The sequence below is a fragment of the Amblyraja radiata genome, chromosome 4 (genome assembly GCF_010909765.2).
Source record: "Amblyraja radiata isolate CabotCenter1 chromosome 4, sAmbRad1.1.pri, whole genome shotgun sequence".
Lineage (NCBI taxonomy): Eukaryota > Metazoa > Chordata > Chondrichthyes > Rajiformes > Rajidae > Amblyraja > Amblyraja radiata.
The window spans coordinates 28828218-28854206 of NC_045959.1; the positions used below are offsets into that span (position 1 = coordinate 28828218).

The following is a 25989-nucleotide window of genomic DNA, read 5'->3' on the forward strand; positions in this document are numbered from 1 at the left end:
ATCTACGACTACCTTCGACTACCCTTGATTACCTACGAATAACATGCCGATCTACTACGACCTACTTCGACTAAAGCTACGAGTAAAATAAATATCGATTTTTTCCATGGCGACCTTTTTTTACTCGCGGGCATTTTTCAGCATGTTGAAAAATACTCTGCGACCTAGCTGAGGCCTCGAGTACTTGGGGACTACTCTCGAGCATGAAGGAGAGTTACAAAGACCTCCTAGGACTTTGTGACGACCATGCTGCGAGTATGAGTCGAGGGCAATTCGCCAATTAGTTCGCCGCAGTGGGACAGCCCCTTAATGCCGTTGAATGTCACAGCACAGCATAGGATGTTCAGATTTTTTCCTCCATAACTCTTTGCCACGAAAATATGAATGCTTGTGGCAGTATGCACCCTTAATAACAGCTAGCACAGGACCTGGTCTTAACTCACTTTGCAATCCCATGTTGGAAAATAATGGAAATAATCATTTTGAACCAGAAAAAGACGGATGTCTCAACAGCAAAATGGCATCATGGATGATTGTGCCATCACCATCCAGTCTGGTATGTGCATCGCATCAACTCCACTCATGAGAGTAACACAAAGGCAGACTTACTTCAGAACATGCAATTCTGGATTCCAATGTCATTTACTGTTCTCAACCAGGATTAGACAACAGAAACCACCACTGAAACAGATCATTGGAACATTTAGATTGAAGCACATCACAGATTTTAGCAGTGAATATATTACGTGTAGCGTTCTTTCTTCTTCTTAGGCAATCTGTCAGGATTAAGGTTCTGAGGTGCCTGATGAAGGGAACACAAGCTTTTTCACAGCTGGGACAGAGGGTGCCTGATGGGTGAGCAGGTGTGTAGTTGAATGGAGATTCGCTTATGTTTCCACGTACTTACCCGTGTATGCTCCTGATGCAGTGCCTCAAAGTTCTCAATACCATCCTGAATGTTCCTTCTCCATGGATCTCAAGTTCCCAGGAGTCAGTGCTAATGGTGCATTTCTCCTGAAGACTTTGAGCACATTCTTAGAACTTCCTTTATCTGCCTGGTAATCTCTTCCCAACCCACACTTAGCAACAGAGTTCCCATTGTGGAAACAGTGTTGGCAGACGAATGGTATGGCCTGCCCATCCGAGCTCGATTAATGTAAATAGGGCCTCAATGCTGAGGACTTTGGCCTGGGAGACAACGCTATGTAGATTTACCAATAAACATCTACAAACATTCCAGATTCAAGAAAGCAAAGCATTCAGGCAGGAATAAAAAAACCTGGGTAATTTCACTTTCTTTTCACCATTAAATATCACAGGCACACATCAGGAAAATTAGATCATGTGCAAAGGCCACAGCTGGAATGTTTTAATCCTTATTTTCCTATAGTTTAATTCCTATATTTTAATTTGTGACAAGTGGCTGAAGATGAAGATCTTGGACAACAATAATGGACTCGACGTCGACGTGTAAACTGGATTACATTACATACAATGACTCTAATTTGCCAAATACAAGGGGAAGGTGGCACAGTGGTTTACTGGCCCACAATTCTATGGCTCAGGCTCCTGATCTGGAGGTCACATCATGAGAACAGAGGAAATAAAATTGAAGGTAACAAAATTGGAATAAAAATAATCATCAGTAATGGGTTTCCATGAAAGCTATATTATTGCAAAACCCATCAGGGATTACAGGGTTGGAATATCAATGGGACCGCTATTCTGGTTGACTCTCACGGGTATGTATGTACTTTCTGGGTAGTTTAAATAATTAAAGGATATGAGTGCTGGGCAACTTGATTCCTGTGTGGGTGTTTATTTCATCGGATTGGGCTTTTAAAATTGAATGCTTAATTTTAAAACTACTATTGCTGGCATCTATATTTTCATGTTTGTCACCTTTTAATAAATCTTACACAACTAAATTGTAAACTATAACATGATATATAAATAATAGAATAAGTAGCTCTCAAAACCAGAACTGTTTTTTTTAAGAAACAAGGAACTGCAGATGCTGCTTAACAAGAAAGGACGCAAAGTACTGGAGGTGCTCTGTGGTTAAGGCAACATCTTTGGAGAGAAGAGTCCCAATTCAAAACGTCACCTAACTGATTTATTTTGTTAACTTGACTCTTAGAGGAGAAAGCTAAATTTATATTAAACCCCAAAGATGTTTTTTTTTTAAAGGAAATAAAATCCCAGAAAGGGAGAAGTAACATACAGTGGTCCAAACTGTATGGGAGGTTTTGCAGTAACAGCCTACCACAACAATAACAGGCAATGAGATTTGTTAATTGAATCCCATGAATGACTATAATTGAGGTCAATACTTTCTGAAGATACAACAGGGTAACTGAGAAAGAGAAGGTAATTTAAAGTGTTTCTTTCTGCACAACCTGAAAATTCTGCAGTGTGAAGACAGTGGTTCATTCTAGTTTGTCTGTAAAGCCCAAATTGTGAACAATTTCACTAGTTTCAGACTAGTATCAGGGCAGACAGGATTTCAAAAAAAAATGTGTTGCAACCTTAAATTCTGTAATAAAACGTGCATGTCATGGATTGTTAAAATTAATCTTTCCTCACAAAGCTGCCCTGTGAGAGGTTAAAGATAAAATCCAACATTCCACTGCTGTAAGGTTAAAAATGATTTATGTAAAGCCAATACAAATATTTGCTTGAATGCATAGGAAAAGTGGTGACTGTAAAATGCTCGCAAGTGTCAAAGCTACCAACGATCTACTGGACTTAATTAGGTATTTTTCACAACATATAGCTTTTAAATTTTGTGATTGCTTATCTTACACTGTAATAATACTTGACTAAATCTATCCTTACAAACAACAGCACGCTATCTTTTTGGTGGTTTACTTTGTATAAACCATTATTCTTTTAACACAATGTGACTTATAATATGGCAGATAAGAACTCGTGTTTCCAATCCAAACATTTACAGTCTACCACTGTGACGTTCACAAAGAGATACACAGCCACATAAAACAATGCTCATTCTAACAGCAGCTCCTCTCCGATGTCATCTTTACCTGGCATTGTGACCGCATGCTGTGGGGCATCTGCAACTAAAGACAGCCGACCTCCTTTGCTCAATCTGTCACATAGCAGGGTGATGTGTTTCTTTAACCTGCAGGTATCTTTTGGCATGCTGAGTTGGTTTGTGGGGCTCAATGCCTGGTCCTTGGAACTTTTCGAAAGACAGGTCCTGAGTAAGTGAACGACAGCTGCATCGACGCACTCCTCCCAGCCCTGTCAAGGATAACAGATGAAATAACCATAGATTACTTGAGAAATTAATCCACAAACGTTGCAAAAGTGAGGCATTTATTTTAGCTCATAGGTTCCTTTTGCATCTCCCGGATAACATTCCAAAAACAAGCCACAGCTTTGGGCCCTTTTAAAATTGTACAAAAATGTTTCTTTCTGCCAAGGAATTGGAACACAATCACAATCACAATAATACTTTATTAGCCAAGTATGTTTTGCAATACACGAGGAATTTCATTTGCCAAGTCGGTCATACAAATAAAAAGCAACGGAACACACAAAACACATTTTAACATAAACATCCATCACAGTGACTCCTCCACATTCCTCACTGTGATGGAAGGCTAAAAAAAGTTCAATCTCTTCCCTTTGCTCTCCCACGGTCGGGGGCCTCGAGCTCTCCGTTGACGGGATGATCTTGAGTCCTGATGCCGGCGGCGGGCCTTCCGCGTCGAGGCGATCAGTTCCTACATCGGTGGGATGTCAGCTCCCCCGCTCCGGACGATCGAACCCCGCGTCGGGGCTGGTCGAACCTTTCATGACGTTGGAGCTACCGAGACTGCGAGCTCCCAATGTAAAGTCCGCAGGCCGCGGTTGGAACAATCCCAGGCAAAGGATCGACTCCGATGTTAAGTCCACGCCCTGTGGTGGGGCCCAAGGTCAGTTCGAGGAGGCCTCCAGTTCCATCGATGGTAGGCTGCAGAGCAACCAGAGAATGCGATCCGAAAATTAATCGCATCTCCGGCAAGGTAAGAAACTGAAAAAAAAGGTTTTGCCCGACCCCAACCCCTTCCCCCAAATAGAACATTTACACAAACTTTAAACACACACTAAAAATAAAAAAAAGACAAAAAAACAAACAGACTGTTGGTGGGGTTGCAAATCGTGCAGTGCCCCTGGTGATGTTTTTAACATTTCCACATTAAAGACACTAGAAACATAGAAAAATAGGTGCAGGAGTAAGGCCATTCAGCCCTTCGAGCCTGCACCGCCATTAAATATGATCATGGCTGATCATCCAAAATAAGTACCTCGTTCCAGCTTTTTCCTCATATCCCTTGATTCCCTTAGCCCCAAAAGCTAAATCTAACTCTCTCTTTTTTTTTTTTTTTTTTTTTTTCTTTATTTATATAGCACATTTTTAGTCAACTTGCATTGACCCCAAAGTGCTTCACATAATTATATCCACACACACAGGCAAAGGTGGGTGAAGTGTCTTGCCCAAGGACACACACAGGCAAAGGTGGGTGAAGTGTCTTAACCAAGGACACAACGACAGTATGCACTCCAAGCGGGATTCGAACCAGCTACCTTCCGGTTGCCAGCCGAACACTTAGCCCATTGTGCCATCTGTCGTCCCTCTTGAAACAATCCAGTTAATTGGCCTCCACTGCCTTCTGTGACAGAGAATTCTACATTCACAACTCTCTGGGTGAAAAAGTTTTTCCTCATCTCAGTCCATTATTCATAGACTGTGACCCCTGGTTCTGGACTCCAACATCGGGAACATTTTTCATGCATCAATCCTGTCCAATCCTCCAAGAATTTTACATGTTTCTATAAGATCCCCTCTCATCTTTCTAAATTCCAGCAAATACAAGCCCAGTCGGCCCATTCTTTCATCATATGTCAGTTCCGCCATCCCGGGAATTAACTTGGTGAACCTACACTGCACTCCCTCAATAGCAATTATTTCCTTCCTCAAATTAGGAGACCAAAATTGCACACAATACTCCAGGTGCGGTCTCACCAGGCCCCTGTACAATGGCAGTAGGACCTCCTTGCTCTCAAACTCAATTCCTCTCGCTATGAAGGCCAACATGCCATTAGCTTTCTTCACTGCCTGCTGTACCTGCATGCTTACTTTCAGTGATTGATGTACAAGCACACCCAGGTCTCGTTGCACCTCCCCTTCGCCAAATCTGACACCATTCAGATAGATCTTTCAGATTGCCTTCCTGTTCTTGCCACCAAAGTGGATAACCTCACATTTATCCACATTATACTGCATCTGCCATGCTTCTGCCCAGTCACCCAACCTATCCAAGTCACCCTGAAGCCTCAGAGCAACCTCCTCACAGCTCACACTGCCACCCAGCTTTGTGTCATCCGCAAACTGAGAGATGTTACATTTAATTCCCTCGTCTAAATTATTAATATAACTATAGATAATAACCAATTATAGAGCATACTGAATTAGAAAGACTGGTTAAGTAAGATCAAAATAAATTACTTCATATTATTAAACCAGGTCTGATATGATTGCATTTGTCCCATACCAACCTTGGTGCCACACTTTCAACTCTCTAAAGTGAATGCCCCAATACCAATTTGTTTGTAGCTCAAGTTCTAGTGGAGACTATTCCTTTGAGACTCTACTTTCTAATTTGGACCCCAGTAACTAATTTCTTTAGCAGAACCTTTTACTTAGTTCTATCTTCTGACCTTCATTTAGAATCAGTACATCAGTACATTTCAAGATGGCGGCGCTGCCTTAGCAGCTGCGGCTCGCCTGCAGTCCGTTTGTTTTTTCTTTTTTTGTTTGTTCTTTTGACCTGTTTTAGTTAATTTTGGGTTTTATTTTATTATGTTGTGTATGGGTGTGGGGGGGGAGAAACGTGTTTTTGGTCTCTTCCTTCGGGGGGATGCAACTTCTCTTGTCGTATCCCCCGTGTCCGTCTCCGTCTGCGCCGAGGCCTAATGGCGGAGCTGACGGCCTTGGAGCTGGGGCAGCATTCCAGCGGCAACATTGGAGCTGTGGCGTTCCAGCGGCAACATCGGAGCTGTGGCGTTCCGGCGGCAGCGGCGACCCGACAACGGAACTTCGGCGTTCCGGCGGCAGCAGCGACCCGACAACGGAGCTGTGGCGTTCCGGCGGCAGCGGCGACCCGACAACGGAGCTACGGCGTTCCGGCGGCAGCGGCGACCCGACAACGGAGCTGTGGCGTTCCGGCGGCAGCGGCGACCTGACCTCGGAGCAGAGGGAGAACAAAGAGGGAAGAGACAAGGACTTTAAGATTTTTGCCTTCCATCACAGTGAGGAGGTGCCTGGTGAACTCACTGTGGTGGATGTTAAATTTGTGTTTATTGTGTGTTTTTGTCGTTTTTATTATATGTATGACTGCAAGGCAACGAAATTTCGTTCAGACCGAAAGGTCTGAATGACAATAAAGGCTACTTTACTGTTTACTTTTTACTTTACTTCGTCCCCACAATGGATCATGACAATGTTCCCCTCACATCTATGATCCATATATTAGGAAGGCAAGAAGTTTGCAGATGGGAGAGAAAAACATCTATCCACCTGCCTATACTGTCCAGTACCATTTTAACTCCACTGTACCATGTCCATTCCAGTTAGCGGGACAAGGATAAGGACAAAAACCTTTCAGTTGTTAGTCATGTGCAAACTTGAGATTCCACTGACAGTATCTGTTGAACTCCTGGCTCACTTGTATTCACACTCTCCCGTCCCACTTGACTGACCAAGTACAAGTGGTTCCTGTGTTATAACAAAATGAAAAGAAATGCCAAAGTACAACACCAACTTGATCTTTCAGATTGCCAATGAGACCACTGTTATCAGCTGGTCTATAAAAATAATAAAACAAGGTACAAGAAAGAGATAGAGATCCAGGACAATAACTAGTTTGTTATACTAGCCTGATAAATATTTGGTTGCCGACCAAGGGAAACGAGGCGGTGACATAACTCTATCCTCACAAATGTAGCTGGTGTGGAGATGGCCTAAGATGGAGGCATCCATATCACTCGCAACATAACCTGGTTCCATCACATCAAATGGGGTGATCAGGAAAACGCATGAACATATAGAGTCATAGAGTGATGCAGTGTGGAAACAGGCCCTTCGGCCCAACTGGCCCACACCGGCCAACAATGTCCCAGCTACCCTAGTCCCACTTGCCTGTGCTTGGTCCATAACCCTCCAAACCTGTCCTATTCATGTACCTGTCCAACTGTTTCTTAAATGATGGGTTAGTCCTAGCCTCAACTACCTCCTCTGGCAGTTGGTTCCACATACCTGTGTGAAAAAGTTACTCTTTGATTCCTATTAAATCTTTTCCCCTTCACCTTGAACCTATGTCCTCTGGTCCTCGATTTCCCCTACTCTGGGTAAAAGACTGTGCGTCTACCCGATCTATTCCTCTCATGATTTTTTATACCTCTACAAGATCTCCCCTCAACCTCCTACGTTCCATGAAATACAGACCCAGCCTACTTAACCTCTCACTGTAGCTCACACCCTCTAGTCCTGGCAACATCCTTGAAAATCTTTTGTGAACCCTTTCAAGCTTGACAATATCTTTCCTTTAACATGGTGCCCAGAACTGAACACAATATTCTAAATGCGGTCTCACCAACGTCTTATACAACTGCAACATGACCTCCCAACTTCTATACTCAATACTCTGACTGATGAAGGCCAAAGTGCCAAAAGCCTTTTTGACCACATTACCTACCTGCGACTCGACCTTCAAAAAAACTATGCACTTGTACTCCTAGATACCTCTGCTCTACAACACTACACAGAGGCCTACCATTTACTGTGTAGGTCCTGCCCTTGTTTGACGTCCCAAAATGCAACACCTCACACTTCTCTGTATTAAATTCCATCAACCATTCCTCCGCCCACCTGGCCAATCAACCCAGATCCTGCTGCAATCGTGCACAACCTTCTTCACTATCTGCAAAACTACTAACTTTTGTATCAGCAAACTTGCTAATCTTGCCCTGTATGTTCTCATACAAATCATTGATATTTAGTTTCTTACGCGTCCGAGAAAATTTGGCATGTCCACAAGGATTCTCTCAATCTTCTACAGATGCACCATAGAATGTATTCTGATGTGATGCATCTTAGTCTGGTGTGGTAACTGCTCTACTCTTGACCACCTAGATCTGCAAAGAAGTGACCACTCCCCGTGTCCATCACCTCCTTCCATCCAGTCTATCTTCATGGTTCCGTAATTTTCATGGTGCATTACATCAGGGCGGCTGACAGTATCATCGATAATGCCTGCCACCCTGGCCATTCCTTTTCGACCTTCTAGCTGCTGCACGAAGATACAGGAGCTAGAAAGCTTGGATATCATGACTTAAGATCAGCTTCCTCTACACTGCTATCAGGCTCCTAAACCAATCACACCCCATTCTCAGATTTTATGCCACATATTCTCACTCTTAACTCCAACTCCAACACCCTTTCCAATGATTATTCAATTATTGTACTTCGATGTTCTTTTACTCTATCTGATTGTGCACCATTCTACTGTTTTGTGTTCATAGAGTTAAAGAGTCACAACATGGAAACAGGCCCTTTGTCCAAACTTGTACATGCCTACGAAGTTGGCATTCAGTGCTAGTTTCATTTGCTTGTATATGGCCTACATACCTCTAAACCCTTTCTATTCATATATCTGTCCAATGTATTTTGAGAGTCGCAAATGTATCTGCTTCCAGTGCTTCCTTTGGCAACTCATTCCAGATGAGGACTTCCATTTGAGTGAAAAAGATCCCTGAGGTCCCTCTTAAATTTCTACCATCTCAACTTAAGCCTATACCTTCTAGTTTTAGATTTACTCTGGGTAAAATATTGTGAACGATCATGGTATCCAAAATTTTGTATACTTTAATAAGGTTATCCCACAGCCTCCAATGCTCCAAAGAAAAATATCCCAGCCTATTGAACCTCTCACTATAACTCAAGCCCGCAATTCCAGATAATATCTGGTGGATCTCTTCAGCACCCTTTCCAACTTAATGACATCCTTTCCCATTCGCTTTCTTCATTCGTTGTGGTCCTTCTGATGAGGTTCACTCATAGTGCCAACCCCAACTATGAGAAACACCAAGCAAAATATTCCCAGTCATTATGGTGACTTTAAACAACACCCACATGTTAGATGTGGATGACTCCACTGAATGAAAGCCAACAGAATTGTTTATTTTTCTGCACAACAGGAAAGTGCCTTGTGATTTCCTTTAACACAGCATGGCTGAAGTGTGAGTGAACCAAGTACAAACTTTATTTGAAGTCTGGCTCTACATAATTACATGAGCTATAACAGTCAATGAATAGGAACAAATTACAGAACTGAGCTGCAATGATAATGGTCTCTGCAGTGATAAATATGGAGAGAAATGAAGTCCTACATATGCTTTACTGCCGTTTTCCATAGTAGCACTATAAAGGGCAGTCAAGCTGATAACAAATAATTGAGAAAGCAAACAAAGTCGAGAATTTACAATGCCTTCATCACTTTATGTAGCACAACAGCTTGGATATTGGCGGGCACACTACCTTATAACATTCAAGTGTTTACCGTGGTCGGTGAGAAGCAGCAGCGAAAGCAGGAGTTGGCTAGTAGGTCAGTCAGAGGGAAGGAAGTTTTTAAAAGTGCGCCAAAAGCCCAAGTGCGAGTAATTTACTAATTAGCCCTAAATTAGTTAATCAGGTAACAGATAAAGAAGTGCAGCTGTAGAGAAGCAGCCTTGTTTTGGAAGATTTTTTTAGTGTTTCTATGTGGGGAGGGGGGTTGGGAAAGGGGGAAACCGCTTCTCAGTCACTTCCTGGCGAGGATGTGACTATTCTCCGAGTCGCATCTTCGCCCCCCCCCTCCCCTCGCGGCGTACCAACTGGATTGGCGTGGCCTTTCCTGCCGGGGACCGGACCAAAGCTTCAGCAGCGGTGCAGCACTGGATTCACCGTGGAGCGGGCAATGTCTTACCTGGATCACCGTTTGAAGCTCCGGAGTGTCGGGCCTGCTGCTTCAACATTGCGGAACTGTGATTTGCAGAGCTTCCAGCACGGGCGGCGCTGACTTCATCATCGTGGAGTCCCAGATCCCTTTGCCGAGGGCCGCCAGCATGAATCTCCGCCCTGCCTGGCCTGTGGGCTTCGGGAGCCGCGGTCTCCAGTAGGAAGTGGCCGATTCGGAAGTCCAAGCCGCTGAGAATGTTCTCCCGTTCCGACGTCGGAGTTCCATCATCCGGCGAGCGGGCCTGAACATCGGGCCGCCCGTAGCGGCGACAGCGAGGGGTTCGGAAGACCCCCGACCACGGGTGAGCAACAGAGGGCAACAGAGGAGGATGACTGAACGTTGGTGCCTTCCCTCACAGTGGGAAGCTTTGATTCCGCTGTGTGGGGATGTCCATGTTAAAGACTATCGCTCTTTTTTATTCATATGGCTGTATGGTGACCACACATTTCACTGTACCAATTGGTACATGTGACAAATAAATGTCTCTTGTCTCTTGTCCCTTGTTGAGGTGAAGTGCCTTGGGAGGTAAAGTATGAGTCTTTGGCTCAAGAGTCTTCGGCAAGGAGGCTGAGGCAAGGAGGCAACACTTGATCAAAATTTGTGATTTTTGTCCACTGAAGAAACGGCAGGCATATTGGTGCAGTGTGTTTCCTGCAGGATGTGGAAAGTCAGGGACATCGCTGGAGGATCTGGAAACCACACCTGCAGAAACTGTGTCCAGGTGCAGCGCCTGAATGAACATGTTGGGGAACTGGAGAAGCAGCTGGATGAGCTCAGGGCCATCCGGGAAAACGAGTGTTTCATGGACAGGACATACAGTGATGTTGTCATGCCAAGGATACAGGAAGAGCGAAGGCGGGTGACTGAGAGAAAGGGGAGTAACCGTGGAGTGCAGGAGACCCCAGTGGCTGTGCTTAATGAAAACAGGTACACCCTTTTGGGAGCTGTTGGGGAGACGACACTTCCAGTCTACGCAGCGGACAGGTCGGTGGCTCCAATCCTAGCAATGAGGCGAGTCCGGCGAGACCGACATCGGGCAGAGCTATAGTGGTGGGTGATTCTATTGTCCGAGGTGCAGACAGGAGATTCTGTGGCGGCAGCCGAGACTTGAGGATGGTCTGTTGCCTCCCTGGTGCTAGGGTTCAAGATATCACAAACCGACTCCAGAACGTCCACGAGAGGGAAGGTGAACAGCCGGAAGTAGTGGGCACGAAAGACGTCGGCAAGAAGAGGAAGGAGGTTCTGCAACGCGAATTTAGAGAGTTAGGAAGAAGACTGAAAAGCAGGACTTCTCGGGTGGTTATCTCTGGATTGCTTCCAGTACCTCGTGCTAGTGAGGGCAGGAACAGGGAGATAGGGGATCTGAATGTGTGGCTGGGGGGGCTGGTGCAGGGAGCAAGGATTTAGATTTATAGACCACTGGGGTCTCTTCTGGGGTAGGGGTGACCTGCACAAAACGGACAGGTTACACCTTAACTGGAGGGGCACCAACGTTCTGAGCAGGCAGGTTTGCTAGTGCTACACGTGTGAGTTTAAACTAAATAGTGGGGGGGATGGGTAGACAAATTGGGAGTATAAAGATGGAGTCAAAGGCGAAGTGAGTACAGAAAAAGTTACAAAAGACTCCCAAATTAATGAGAAGGAAAGTTCGAGAAAGGATAAGAGGGTAAGGTCAGGGCCAATAGTGAACGGTGTGAGAGGGAAGGTGAAGCAGGCAAAAGGGGACTATAAAAGGAAGCTGGAGAAGAAACTGCAGTACAACAACATCAAAGAGGTGTGGAGAGGAATGAAGACCATCACTGGCTTCAAGGAGAAGAGAAGCCAGCCGTCAGGAGACGTGGACAAGGCCAATGAGTTTAACCTGTTCTATAACAGGTTTGATCTGGTATCCCCTCCCACCTCTACAGGTGCAGCCTCTCCCCCACCATCACCTCCACGAGGCAGCCCCCCCAACACCACAGCTGCAGCACCTCCTATGCCGGCATCTCCTCAACTGTTCTTCACGGCGGACGAGGCGAGAGCTGAGCTGAGGAGGTTGCGCCCTGGTAAAGCAGCTGGCCCTGATGGTGTATGTCCCAGTCTACTAAAAGACTGTGCGGCTCAGCTGGCGGAGCCGCTCCAGACCATTTTCAACCTGAGCCTCCAGTCAGGGAGGGTACCAGGTCTGTGGAAAACATCATGTCTCGTGCCGGTTCCCAAAGCAGGGCGGCCGACCGAGATCAACGACTACAGACCGGTGGCCCTTACATCCCATATCATGAAAACAATGGAGCGGCTACTCATTCGTCTCCTGAGACCACAAGTCCAGCACGCACTCGACCCACTACAGTTTGCATACCAGGAGAACATTGGGGTGGATGACGCAGTCCTCTACATGCTGCACCGGATCTACTACTTTTTGGACAAACCCGGTGGCTATGTGAGGATTATGTTCTTCGACTTCTCAAGTGCGTTCAACACCATCCAACCCCTGATTCTGAATGACAAGCTTAAGAAGATGGGGGTGGATTCCACATTTATCTCCTGGATATACGATTACCTGACGGGTCGACCACAGTTTGTCAAGCTGGGGGACAGTGTGTCTGGCACAGTGGTGTGCAATGTTGGAGCCCCACAGGGAACGGTTCTGGCCCCGTTCCTCTTCACCCTGTATACAGCAGACTTTAACTATAAGTCTGACACATGCCACGTACAGAAATATTCAGATGATACAGCGATTGTGGCATGTGTAAGGAACTGGCAGGAGGAATACAGGAACTTGACCAGTGCCTTTTGTGCCTGGAGTGAAGAGAACTGTCTCATCCTGAACACAACTAAGACTAAAGAGATGGTGGTTAACTTTGGCAGGTCCAAGCTCCCCCTTCAGCCGGTCAACGCTGCAGGGGCTGACATTGAGGTGGTGCAGACATATAAATACCTTGGAGTGCACCTTGATAACAAACTGGACTGGTCTGTCAACTCTGACTCCCTCTACAAAAAAGGCCAGAGCAGACTCTTTTTCCTCAGAAGGCTCAAATCCTTCAATGTGTGTAATGATATGCTGCACATGTTTTACAACACTGTGGTTGCAAGTGTTATTTTCTACACTGTTGTCTGCTGGGGCAACAGCATTAGTGCAAAAAACAACAAGAAGCTGGTCAAACTGGTTAAACGAGCTAGCTCAGTGCTGGAGGGGAGAGTAGACTCTGGGATGGATGTGCTTGAGAGGCGTATGAGGCACAAGATGCAGGTCATCCTGAAAAACCCCGGGCATCCCCTCCATGTAATTCTGGAGAGTCAAAACAGCACTCGGAACAACAACCGGCTCCTCTCCCTGCCCTGTAGAACGGAGCGGTTCAGTAGATCCTTCACCCCTGCAGCCATTAGATTTTATAATTCGGACCGCTAGGCTGTAGGGGGATGCATTTTGCAATTTTTAATTTTTAATTGTTAATTATTGGTCTTTTTAAGTATTTATTGCTCTCAGGTAGTGTCCACATTGTATTCTATGTATTTTCTGTCTGCGTTCGTTTTGAATCTGTGGGTTTGTTGGTTGGGGGCTTCTGGACATCTGAATTTCCCTGAGGGGATCAATAAAGTATTTATTATTATTATTATTATTTAGAAGCTAGCTATAAAGGCAATACGGGGAGAAAAGATGAGGTACGAAGGTAAGCTAGCCACGAATATAAAGGAGGATAGTAAAGGCTTCTTTAGGTATGTGAAGAGGAAAAAGTTAGTTAAGGCCAAAGTTGGACCCTTGAAGACCGAATCAGGTGAATTCATTATGGGGAACAAGGAAATGGTAGACGAGTTGAACAGGTACTTTGAATCAGTTTTCACTAAGGAAGACACAAACAATCTCCCAGATGTACTAGTGGCCAGAGGATCTAGGGTGACGGAGGAACTGAAGGAAATTCACATTAGGCAGGAGATGGTGTTGGGTAGACTGATGGGACTGAAGGCTGATAAATCTCCAGGGCCTGATAGTTTGCATCTCAGGATACTTAAGGAAGTGGCTCTGGAAATCGTGGACGCTTTGGTGACCATTTTCCAATGTTCTATAGATTCAGTATCAGTTCCTGTGGATTGGAGAGTACCTAATGTTATCCCACTTTTTAAGAAATGCGGGAGAGAGAAAACAGGGAATTATAGACCAGTTAGCCTGACCGGTAGTGGAGAAGCTGCTGGAGTCTATTATAAAAGATGAAATAGTGGCACATTTCATCTGGAGCCATCTTGGGGAACGGCTGCTAACCAGCAGCCGTCCGTTTAATTCACTTTTATTTTGCCGTTTTAGTGAGTCCTGTGCCTTGTCTGTGGGAGAAATTACTTTTTAATGTGGGGGTAGGGGGTAACTATATTTCTAGGTCCCTACCTGGTCGGTGAGGCAGCTTTTTCGGGCTGCCCCGTCGACCCGTCCTCGTGGCCTACCAGCGGGCATGGAGCGCCGTTTCCTGGCGGGGACTGCCCAGCACCTCGGCTTCGGTGGCGGCACAGCGCTGGAGCGCTGTCGCGGAGCGGAGCGAGCGATGCCTTGCCTGGGTCGCCGCGCTGGATCGACGCGCTGGAGCTCCGGTGAGCTGTGACCGCCGAGATCAACACCTCTGGGCTGCGGGTCTGCTGAGCGGAGCGGGCGACGCCGACTCTAACATCGGGAGCCTGGGAGCTCCAAACCGGCGCGGTCTTGTCGGCTTCGGAAGCCGCGGTCCCCAGTTAGGAAGCGGCCGTTCCAGGTGGCCCAGCCGCTGTGAGGACTCTCCCGACGCCGGGGCAACAGCACCCGGCCAGAACGGCCAGGAACATCGGGCCTCCGTTGAGGCAGTAGCGGTGGCCTCAATAGGCCTGACTTTGGGAGAACTGGAGATGGGGACTGGACATTGTGCCTTCCCCCACAGTGGTAACCATTGTGGGGGGATGATTTTTTTGTGTGTAAATTAATATGTTAGTCTGTGTCCAAGATGGCTGTCGGAAGGGAGAGTGGACGCTGGCGCGCTTTAGCTGCCGCTGCTCTCTCTTCACATTGTGTTTTTGATTTTTTGTCTTTGGAGCGACTTCTGTCTTTAATTTGTGTATTGGTGATGTCCTTATTATTTATTTTACTCCAACTATATGTTTTTTCTCTCTTGTTAATTTCTGTAAGGTGTCCTTGAGACTTTGAAAGGCGCCCGCAAATAAAATTTATTATTATTACATTTGGATAGCAGTAACAGGATCGGTCTGAGTTGGCATAGATTTACAAAGGGGAAATCACACTTGACTAATCTTCTGGAATTTTTTGAGGATGTAACTAGGAAAATGGACAAGGGAGAGCCAGTGGATCTAGTGTACCTGGACTTTCAGAAAGCATTTGACAAGGTCCCACATAGAAGATTAGCAGGCAAAATTAGAGCACATGGTATTTGGGGTAGGGTACTGACATGGATTGAAAATTGGTTGGCAGACAGGAAACAAAGAGTAGGGATTAACTGGTCCCTTTCAGAATGGCAGGCAGTGACTCGTGGGGTGGGGTAGGGTGGGGTGGGAGATTGCAACCTTCACGTGGTCCACCCTGTTTCGACTAATGCAATCAACCCGACGTGCACAAACAATAGAACAAATAGAACAAGTTGACCTACAACTTTAGGCTGTGCACGCCAAACGCAAGAAGACGAATAGTGGGGTACCGCAAGGCTCGGTGCTGGGACCACCGCTATTTACAATATACATTAATGATTTGGATGAAAGGATTAAAAGTAACATTAGCAAATTTGCAGATGACACAAAGCTGGGTGACAGTGTGAACTGTGAGGATGATGCTATGAGGATGCAGGATGACTTGGACAGGTTGGGTAAGTGGGCAGATGCATGGCACGTGCAGTTTAATGTGGATAAATGTGAGGTTATCCACTTTGGCGGCAAAAACAAGAAGGCAGATTATTATCTGAATGGCGTTAAGATGGGGAAAAAGGGAAGTACAACAAGATCTGGGCCTCCTTGTTCATCAGTCACTGAAAGTAAACATGCAGGTACAGCAGGCAGTGAAGAAAGCAAATGGCATGTTGGCCTTCATAACAAGAGTAGTTGAGTAAAGGAGCAAAGAGGTCCCTCTGAAGTTGTACAGGGCTCTAGTAAGACCACACCTGGAGTATTGTGTGCAGTTTTAGTCAACTTTAAGGAAGGACATTCTTGTTGGGGGAGTCCAGAACCAGGGAGCACAGGTTAAGAATAAGGGGTAAGCCATTTAGAACAGAGATGAGGAAAGACTTTTTCACACAGAGGGTTGAGAATCTGTGGAATTCTCTGCCTCAGAAGGCAGTGGAGGCCAATTCTCTGGATGCTTTCAAGAGAGAGTTGGATAGAGCCCTTAAAGATAGTGGAATCAAGGGATATGGGGAGAAGGCAGGAACAGGGTACTGATTGTGGATGATGAGCCATGATCACAGTGAATGATGGTGCTGGCTTGAAGAGCCAAAAGGCCTACTCCTGCACCTATTGTCTATTGTCTAAATAGACAAATGTTTTTAAAAGCTAATTTTGATCGTTTCTTCTGAACAGAATAGCACAAAACAATAGATGTGAAATGTTGCTAAATATTTCAAAATACAAAATTATAATCTCTGCCAATTCAAACATTCCCAATCACTGGAGACGTAGGCAACTTTGGTACTCCAGAATTCTAGCAACAACAAGGTGGCTACTAGGATTCTTTAAGCTACAATTCTTCTTCTTATCAAGTCCACACACAAGATTAGAAGTTGTTCAGCCAGAGCTGAACACACTTCTCGGCATCTGCATACAATGGTGTCTGTCTTGCGCTTCTTGTGCTTCTTGTACGTGGTGGTGGAAAGCTTGTTGAAGACAGGACAATGACGTGAACGCGCTTTCCTTGACCCCTTTACTCTACAATGAAATAACCACTTAATATAACATAAAATATAAAGTATTTATTCAATTGAATAATATTTGGTGACTATCTTAAAAACATGCTTGTGAGAGTCACTTTACGGAGGGGGAAGATGTACGGGGTGGGGGAGGGAGACAAACGGGTGGGGGAGGGAGATGTACGGAATGGGGGAGGGAGACGTACGAGGTGAGGGGGAGACGTACAGTGCCCTCCATAATGTTTGGGACAAAGACCCATCATCTATTTATTTGTCTCTGTGCTCCACAATTTGAGATTTGTAATAGAAAAAAATCACATGCGGTTAAAGTGCAGATTGTCAGATTTTAATAAAGGCCATTTTTAACAGATTTTAATAAACGACAGTGTTGGCAGTTCTGAATTTCTGGCGGTTAACATATCAGTTGACCTGTACAGGGCTCAGGACATAGATGTAATCACTAAGAAGGCATGCCATGCCTCTACTTTATTGGAAGTTTAAAGAGATTCGGCATGTCATTGAATACTCGAACAAACCTCTGCAGACGCACTTTATAAAGAATGCTGAATGGTTGCATCATGACATGGTACAGCAATTCAAATACAAGAAAATAAGAGGATTCAGAGAATGGTGGTCAGACTGATCCATCGCAGGCACTGTTCTTCCCATCATCAAAAACATCTGCATGAGGAGCTGCCTCAAGAAGGCAGAATCTAACACCAAAGAGCCCACCATCCAGGCCTTGTACTCTTCTCACTGCTACAATTGGGCAGCAGGTACAGAAGCCTGAGGTCTCACACCACTAGGTTCAGGAACAGCTACTGTACTCGAGCAGGTTCTTGAACTGATGGGCACAACACTAATCTTACCATGACAACAGAATCCCAGTCAATCTCTTGCACAACGATTGATTGTTTCCTTGTTGTTTTCCTGCATTATTGCCTTGCTTTTGCACAATGTTTTTCTTTTCCATTGAATTATATAATTTATGGATACTTTATATGTTCATGTGTTGTCTGTGTAAAGGCGCATCTGATGCTACTACTGTAAGCAAGATTTTCATTGTACCTCACCATTCTTGTGCATATAAACTTGACTTTAATTAAATTTGGGGATTTTATTGGATTCAAAAGATATAGGTTGCTGCAGGAAAGTTTTGCTGAGGCAAAAGGTCAGCCATGTCCTTTCAGAAAAGCAAAGCAGGTATGAGCGACTGAACTGCATCCTTTTACATCTATTTCTCACAAAGGCGATAAAGTACAAAATCATTCAGCCTGCAATTGGTCAGATGAGAATTGCTGCTTAAGCCATCAGTATTGGTCAAACAGACTAATTGTACTAGGGCCAGAGAGGCCACAACAGGGAGCGGAAAGTGCTGGAGCCAACACACTGATCTTACCAGTTTTATGGTCAACATGGCTGCATTAGATCCATGCATGACCAAACACACGTTTACACCAAAGATACAACGATCTTTGGTTTACACTATGGTTGTTGAATTCTCAGAGCTCCCTGCATAGTGCAGAAGTGAGAGTCGAACAAGTGAATGCTGAACACCAGCCGTCACCTATGGGATAGAACTGGCCTTTTACATTTTGCCTCCCCTTCACTAAGCACAGATGTATCAGAGTACTTCCAACATTTTGTTTGTACTCCAGAATTCCAAAGTCCTTTGCCATTTGCTTTTTGTTCAATGATTTTTAATGATTCTCACTAAATTCACCACATACTAACAGAAGGGTATACAGAGATCACTCAGCATCAGTCAGCCCTATTATTCCAGCAGTACATTAAAATTAAGCACATGGACGTCTACTGTGGGTTCATTTTTTCACCAATATAAGTTGAAATAACTTCTGTTCAATCCATCCCATTAATCACTGCAATAACTTCATGTTCATAAGTTAATTAATGATAGGAGCAGAATTAGGCCACTCGGCCCATCAAGTCTACTCCGCCATTCAATCATGGCTGATATATCTTTCCCTCTGATCCCCCATTCCTGCCTTCGCCCCCATAACCTCTGACACTTGACACCTGTACTAATCAAGAATCTATCTATCTCTGCCTTAAAAATATCCATTGACTTGGCCTTCACAGCCTTCTGTGGCAATGAATTCCACATATTCACTACCCTCTGACTAAAGACATTCCTCCTCATTTTCCTAAAGGAATGTCCTTTAATTCTGAGTTTGTGACCTCTAGCCCTAGACTTTCCCACCAGTGGAAACATCGTCTTGAGATCCACTCTATCCAGTTTTTTCACTATTCAGTAAGTTTCAATTAGGTGTCCCCTCATCCTTCTAAACTCCAGCAAGTAGAGGCCCAGTGCCATCAAACGCTCATCATATGTTGACCAACTCATTCCTGGCATAATTCTCGTAAACCTCCTCTGGACCCTCTTCAGCACCAGCACATCCATCCTCAGATATGGTGCCTAAAATTGCTCAGAATGCTTCAAATACTTCAGTAATCACAATTAATATTAGATGTGTAAGAAGGAACTGCAGATGCTGGTTTAAACCGAAGATAGACACAAATAGCTGCAGTAACTCAGCAGGACATGCAGCATCTCTGGAGAGAAGGAATGGGTAACATTCTGGGTCGAGACCCTTCTTCAGACATTTACATGTAACGAGCCAAACAGGCGTATAACCTCAAAGTAAATAAGAAATAGCTGGTTACCCAGTAGTTATTTCCATCATGGAAATGTGTTAATCTGTGAAGTAAACAAGAAAATGTATATCCAACCAGCAGAAAACTTATTAAGGACAATTTTACAATATATTTACAAATCTGTATGTTGTACATCATTAACAAAGTATATAACAGGAAAAGTTCTCAGAATCTCCCCTGTTTGCAATGAAATTTGCCATCATGTTAATACATGAGGCACAAACTATAAACAAGCTAAAGCAGTCGACCAGATATTAATAGTGTTAGTGAATAGGTCACATTGTCTACTTCACAAATGCTTATTGCTTCTGCAATGTGGCCAGCGCTAATTAATGCAAGTCATTCATTTTCCCATTTGTGAGGAAGTAATTTGATTACAATGTCTTTCGTGAGGGAAATTTTAAAAAAATGTAGCATGCCACGTAAAGAACTCTTTACACTGGGGATTACAGCACCTTGATATAGTGGAAAGAAAAAAATCATAAAAAAAGACAAATGTTTCATTGTTCTGGAGCTCTCTGGTTTACCGATACGGAAAATGTTAAGACAATACAAACACACTTGTTTGTGCTCCTTAGTGCTGTCTCCTGCTAGTCTGCTTAAATAATATGTACAGGGAAAACTGCAGGTTTACAAATCTCTTACCAGGTTCTGGGCATTGGGCCTGTTTTCCCAAGAACCTGTGAAATTGTTTGTCAACCAGATTAACATTATCAAACTTTTAAAGTGATGGCCACATCATAGAGACGTTTTATCCTTTGTCTCATTATCAACAGTACTTGGCTGTTCTGAAAGTTTGCCTAAAGGATATTCAAATGTTGATTTGTAACAAAGCATAGCTTTCTTACTTTGAGGTGTGCAACCACAAAATATTTTAAGGGTAATGTGTTTTAATTACAGACAAAGTTTACATCTATTCTTTCAGAAGGGCTCCAGAGAGTACTTATGTAAAGGATTGAGTTTAGCTCATTAACTGCAGGCAGCCACAAGCAACATTTTTCAATGCAATTCTGCATTTGTGTAAACTATTGTGTTAATCTTTATGGATTAATGAAGTCTAGTTTTACTTTAAATAAAGTTTCTTCAGCCTAAAGGACACAAATCTCACTTCCTTTTTATTTCAGTTCATAAATTGCTCAAAAATGTCATTGACATCAACCTCGCAAAACACAAAGCAATTTTTAAAATTTGGTCTTTACAGAATTAGATTTTGAATTCTACGAAATTACAAACAAACAAACTGAATAAATATCTATCAACAGTCTGAGGACTGATCTTGGGGAAATAGTGTTCTTTAAATTGTGTCATAGAATCTTTCACAAAAGTACCCAAATTGTTAGATGAATCTCTTTTTGGACACAGAAGTCCACCACAGCTATTGACCCTTCGGCCACAATGTTTGTGCCGAAAATAATGCCAAACTAAACTAATTTTTAGTTTAGAGATGCAGCGTGTAAACAGGCCCTTCGGCCCACCGAGTCCGCATCGACCAGCGATCCCCACATATTAACACTATCCTACACACACTCGGGACAATTTTTACATTTACCAAGCTAATTTACCTACATACCTGTACATCTTATCTACCTATGCATGATCCATATCCGTCCATCCCTTGCAAATCCAATGTTGCTATCCAAAAGCCTTATAAATGCCACTATTGTGGCCTCCTCCACAACCATTCTTGGCAACACGTTCCGCACCTAACACATTTGTGTAAAAAAACTTATCCTGCACATCTCCTTTAAACATTGCTCCTTTCACCTTAACGCTATGTCCTCTAGTGATTGACATTTCCATCCTGGGAATGTTTGGGCTGTCTACTCTATCTATTCATCTCATAATTTAAATGCTTCTATCAGGTTTTCCCCTCAGCCTCCAACACTCCAGAGAAAACAACTCAAGTTTGTAAAACCTTTCCTTATCGCTAAAACCCTCCAATCCAGGCAGCATTTTGATAAATCTCTTCTGCAACTTCTCCAAAGCTTCCACATCTTTCCTGTATTGGAGCAACAAGAACTGTATGCAATATTCTAAAGGTACACACAAAATGCTGGACTACCTCAGTGGGGCAGGCAGCATCTCTGGAGGGAAGGAAAGGGTGACGTTTTGGGTCGAGACCCTTCATCAGAATTCTTATGCAATACTCTAAACGCAGCCTAACCAAAGTCCTGTAAAGTAGCTTCATGATTTCCTGACTCTTATACTCAATGCCCTGATCAATGAAGGCAAGTATGCCATACATCTTTTTTCTACCACTCACTCTACTTATGTGACTACTTTTATGGAGCTATGGACTTGGACCTTAAGATCCCTCTGTACATTAATGCTGTTAAGGGTCTTGCTATTGGCTGTATATTTTCACCTTCCATTCGACCTGCCAAAATACAGTATTTCACACTTGCTTAGTTTAAACCCTGTCTGGCATCTTCCCACCCATTTCTAAGCTAATCTATATCCTGCTGTATATTTTGACAGCCTTCTTCACTGTCCACAACTCCAGCAATCTCAGTGTAATCTGCAAACTCATTAACTAACCCATCTGCAGTTATGTCGAGTCATTTGTAGATATCACAAACAAAAGAGGTCCCAGTACATTAGTTAGGAAATGGTATTGGGTAGACTGATGGGGCTGAAGGCTGATAAATCGCCAGGGCCTGATGGTCTGCATCCCAGGGTACTCAAGGAGGTGGCTCTAGAAATCGTGGATGCATTGGTGATCATTTTCCAATGTTCTATAGATTCAGGATCAGTTCCTGTGGATTGGAGGGTAGTTAATGTTATCCCACTTTTTGAGAGAAGGAGAGAGAAAGCAGGGAATTATAGACCACAGCCTGGCATCGGTGGTGGGGAAGATGCGGGTCAATTATTAAAGATGTAAAAGCAGCGCATTTGGATAGTAGTAACAGGATCAATCTAAGTCAGCATGGGTTTACGAAGGGGAAATCTTGCTTGGCTAATCTTCTGGAATTTTTGGAGCATGTAACAAGTAAAATGGATAAGGGAGAGCCAGTGGATGTAGTGTATCTGGACATTCAGAAAGCCTTCGATAAGGTCCCACACTGGAGATTAGTGGGCAAAAATTAGAGCAAATGTTATTGGGGGTGGAGTATTGACAGGGATAGAAAATTGGTTGGCAGACAGGAAACAAAGAGTAGGAATTAACGGTTCCCTTTCAGAATGGAAGGTAGTGAGTAGAGGGATGCCGCAAGGCTCGCTGCAGGGACCGCAGCTATTCACAATATATATCAATGATTTAGATGGAGGAATTAAAAGTAACATTATCAAATTTGCAGATGACACAAAGCTGGGTGGCAGTGTGAACTGCGAAGAGGATGCTGTGAGGATGCAGGGTGACTTGGATAGATTGGTTGAGTGGGCAGATGCAATATAATGTGGATAAAAGAGGTTATCCACTTTGGTGGCAAGAACAAGAAGGCAGATTATTACCTGAATAGTTAAATTAGTTAAAGGGGAAGTGCTACAGGACCTGGGTATCCTTGTACATCAGTTACTGAAAGTAAGCATGCAGGTAAAGCAGACAGTGAAGAAAGCTAATTGCATGTTGGCCTTCAAAATGAGAGGATTTGAGCATAGGAGCAAAGAGGTCATTCTGCAGTTGTAGAGGGACCTGGTAAGACCACACCTGAAGTATTGTGTGCAGTGGTCTAATTTGAGGAAGGACATTCTTGCTATTAAGGGAGTGCAGCGTAGGTTCACAAGGTTAATTCCCGGGATGGCGGGACTGTCATATGGTGAAAGAATGGAACGACTGGACTTGTATGCACTGGAATTTAGAAGGATGAGAGGTGATCTTATAGAAACATATAAAATTATTAAGCGTTTGGTCATGCTAGATGCAAGAAATATGTTCCCGATGTTGGGGGAGACCAGATCCAGGGGCCACAGTTTAAGAATAAGGAGTTGGCCATTTAGAACTGTGATGAGGAAAAACGTTTTCACCCAGTGAGTTGTGAATTTGTGGAATTCTCTACCTCAGAAGGCAGTGGAGGCCGACTCATTGGATGCATTCAAAAGAGTGTTCGATAGAGCTCTTAAGGCAAGTAGAATCAAGGGATATGGGGAGAAGGCAGGAACGGGATACTGATTGTGGATGATCAGCCATGAGCACATTGAATGGTGGTGCTGACTCGAAGGGCCGAATGGCCTACTCCTGCACCTATTTTCTATGCATCTATGTAATCCCTGTAGTACTCCACTGGTCACGGACATCCAGTCTGAATAATGCCCTTCCACCACAACTGTCTTCTGTCAGTAGGCCAGTTCTAAATCCATACGTCATTGTGAACCCTGAGTTGCAAAAGCCACTTCATGGCCCATTTTGACCCTTCAAATCATCAGCTTGAGTTCTTTCTACTTTACTTAATATTCCTCAAAGACCCTGTCTGATTTCATCTTTTTAACCTTACGTACACTTTTCTTTCGATCAAATTTATAACCTTTGTTCATCCAATGTTTCTTACTTTGCCATCCTTATTCCTCCTCCTCACTGGAATATTGTAGTCCTGAATTTTGATTAACTGCCCTTAACACAACATCCACTTAATTGCTGAGTTACTTATTAAAAATACTCCCAATGAATTTCCCCCTAGCTCCTGCATAATAATGTTGTAAGTGGCCTTACTCCAATTTAGTTCTTTCCCCCAGACTTATCTCTATTCAAAACAATTATTAAGACTTGGGGAGTTGTGATCACTATCTCAAAATTGTTCTTCCATTCACGCATCTGTCACCTGGCCTGGCTCGTTTCCCAATACCAGGTCCAGTACTGGGCTCATCTTGAGTTGGACCATCAACATACTTGTAATGTATTCATACATATTCATGTATCTGTTAATGAGTTGGTGTTCAATATAAGCAGGGAATGCTGGGTAATAAATCTCTCTCTCATGATCCAGGCAATCAGTCTTGTTCTTCATTCTGCCGTCCGGAATATAACAAAATTGGCGACGTGGATGGGATAGAGTTTCTGAACTCATCCTTTAAATACAGTGCAGGACTGTTTTACAACATGCGGTATTGTTTAACATTTTAAACAGCATATACAGAGCTGTGTCACAGTTGTTTGCGAACTGAACAAGATAGGCCGCAGATCCTTCTATGAAGGGGACTCTAGATTAAAACAGCAGCTGTACAAATCATCGTGAATTTTGTCAGGCTATCTATATGTTGTGTCTACATGGCAAGATGGCATCCTTGGGATTGTATAGGACCTTTTTTTCAAGTTCCTCAAGCTGGTATAGCCTTTGAACAGCTAAGTTTTAGGTGAATTGCTACACCAGAACAGACAGGAAATCAGGGTTTTTGAACAAACTTTAAAAAAAAAAGAGAACAACACGATGGCAGTGTCCACAGGCTACATTGGAAACCTTGGCACTTTTGACAAGAGTAGAGAGCCGTTCAGCTCCAAATGGAGAGAGCGAACATGTTTTTCACGGCAAACACCATAGTGGAGATTAGTGGTGAAGGAGAAGTAGTGACTGAAACAAATAAGGCCGTGTGCGAACACATGAAAGCGATTCTGCTCACGGAGATCAGTCCTGAAGTGTACGGCACACTCGTGAATCTCCTTGTGCCCATAAAGGCAAAAGACGTGCCATTCAATGACATTATGAAGAAGTTGGAGGAGCACTTCAACCCAAAGCCTCTGGAAATTGCAGAAAGCTATAAATTCGGCTAGAAACCAGAAGCAGAATGAGACAACTAATGAGTACATTGTTGTCTTGAAAAACTTAACTTTGCACTGTAACTTTGGAACCTTTCTCGGATGCGCACTATGCAACAGATTTGTTTGTGGTCTAGTGGATGAATGAATTCAGTCCAAACTCATGAACACTCCAGATCTTACATTTGAGAAAGCATGCAAGATTGCTACCACAATAGAGATGGCATCAAAGAATGCTCGCAAGTTTTGTCCACCACAGACTGCAGTGGCCGTTTACAGTCACAAGACAGTGCCTATGGCCAAACCAAGAGGCGCTAAACCAAAGTATGGCAGGGAGCTGAGTTCAGCCAGTTGTTATCGTTGCAACGGTAATGACTCGTCCCAATTTTTTCAGTTCAAAATAGCCAAGTGCTATAACTGCCAGAAGAAAGGCCATATCGCCTCAGCATGTCGGGCGAAGCTTAAAGCAGGAAACCAACAATCTGCGGGAAACAAGCGACAACACCAGAAAGGAGTTCACAACTTGGAGATGAACCCAGATGGAAATGAACTTGGGTTGTACACCATTTATGCAATCAACATCGATAAGCCTACACCCAGTCAAGGCAAGGACTTTCAAACTAAACTATTGATTAATGAACAGTTAATCGATATGTGTATTGACAGGGCAGCAGATTGTTCGGTCATGAGCAAACAAAGTTATGAAACAAAGTTCCCACAG

At 43.9% G+C, this 25989-nt stretch overlaps 1 protein-coding gene across 5 annotated transcripts in view; it reads right to left on the minus strand.

Moving 5' to 3' along the window:
- The window catches only part of bbs9 (Bardet-Biedl syndrome 9), a 375470-nt gene that overhangs the window by 114216 nt on the left and 235265 nt on the right, over positions 1-25989 (minus strand). For all 5 annotated transcript variants that reach the window (XM_033019150.1, XM_033019148.1, XM_033019149.1 and 2 more), the window contains one exon: positions 3045-3264. In XM_033019150.1, coding sequence (XP_032875041.1) covers positions 3045-3264 — 220 coding nt within the window. The remainder of the gene's footprint in view (positions 1-3044; positions 3265-25989) is intronic.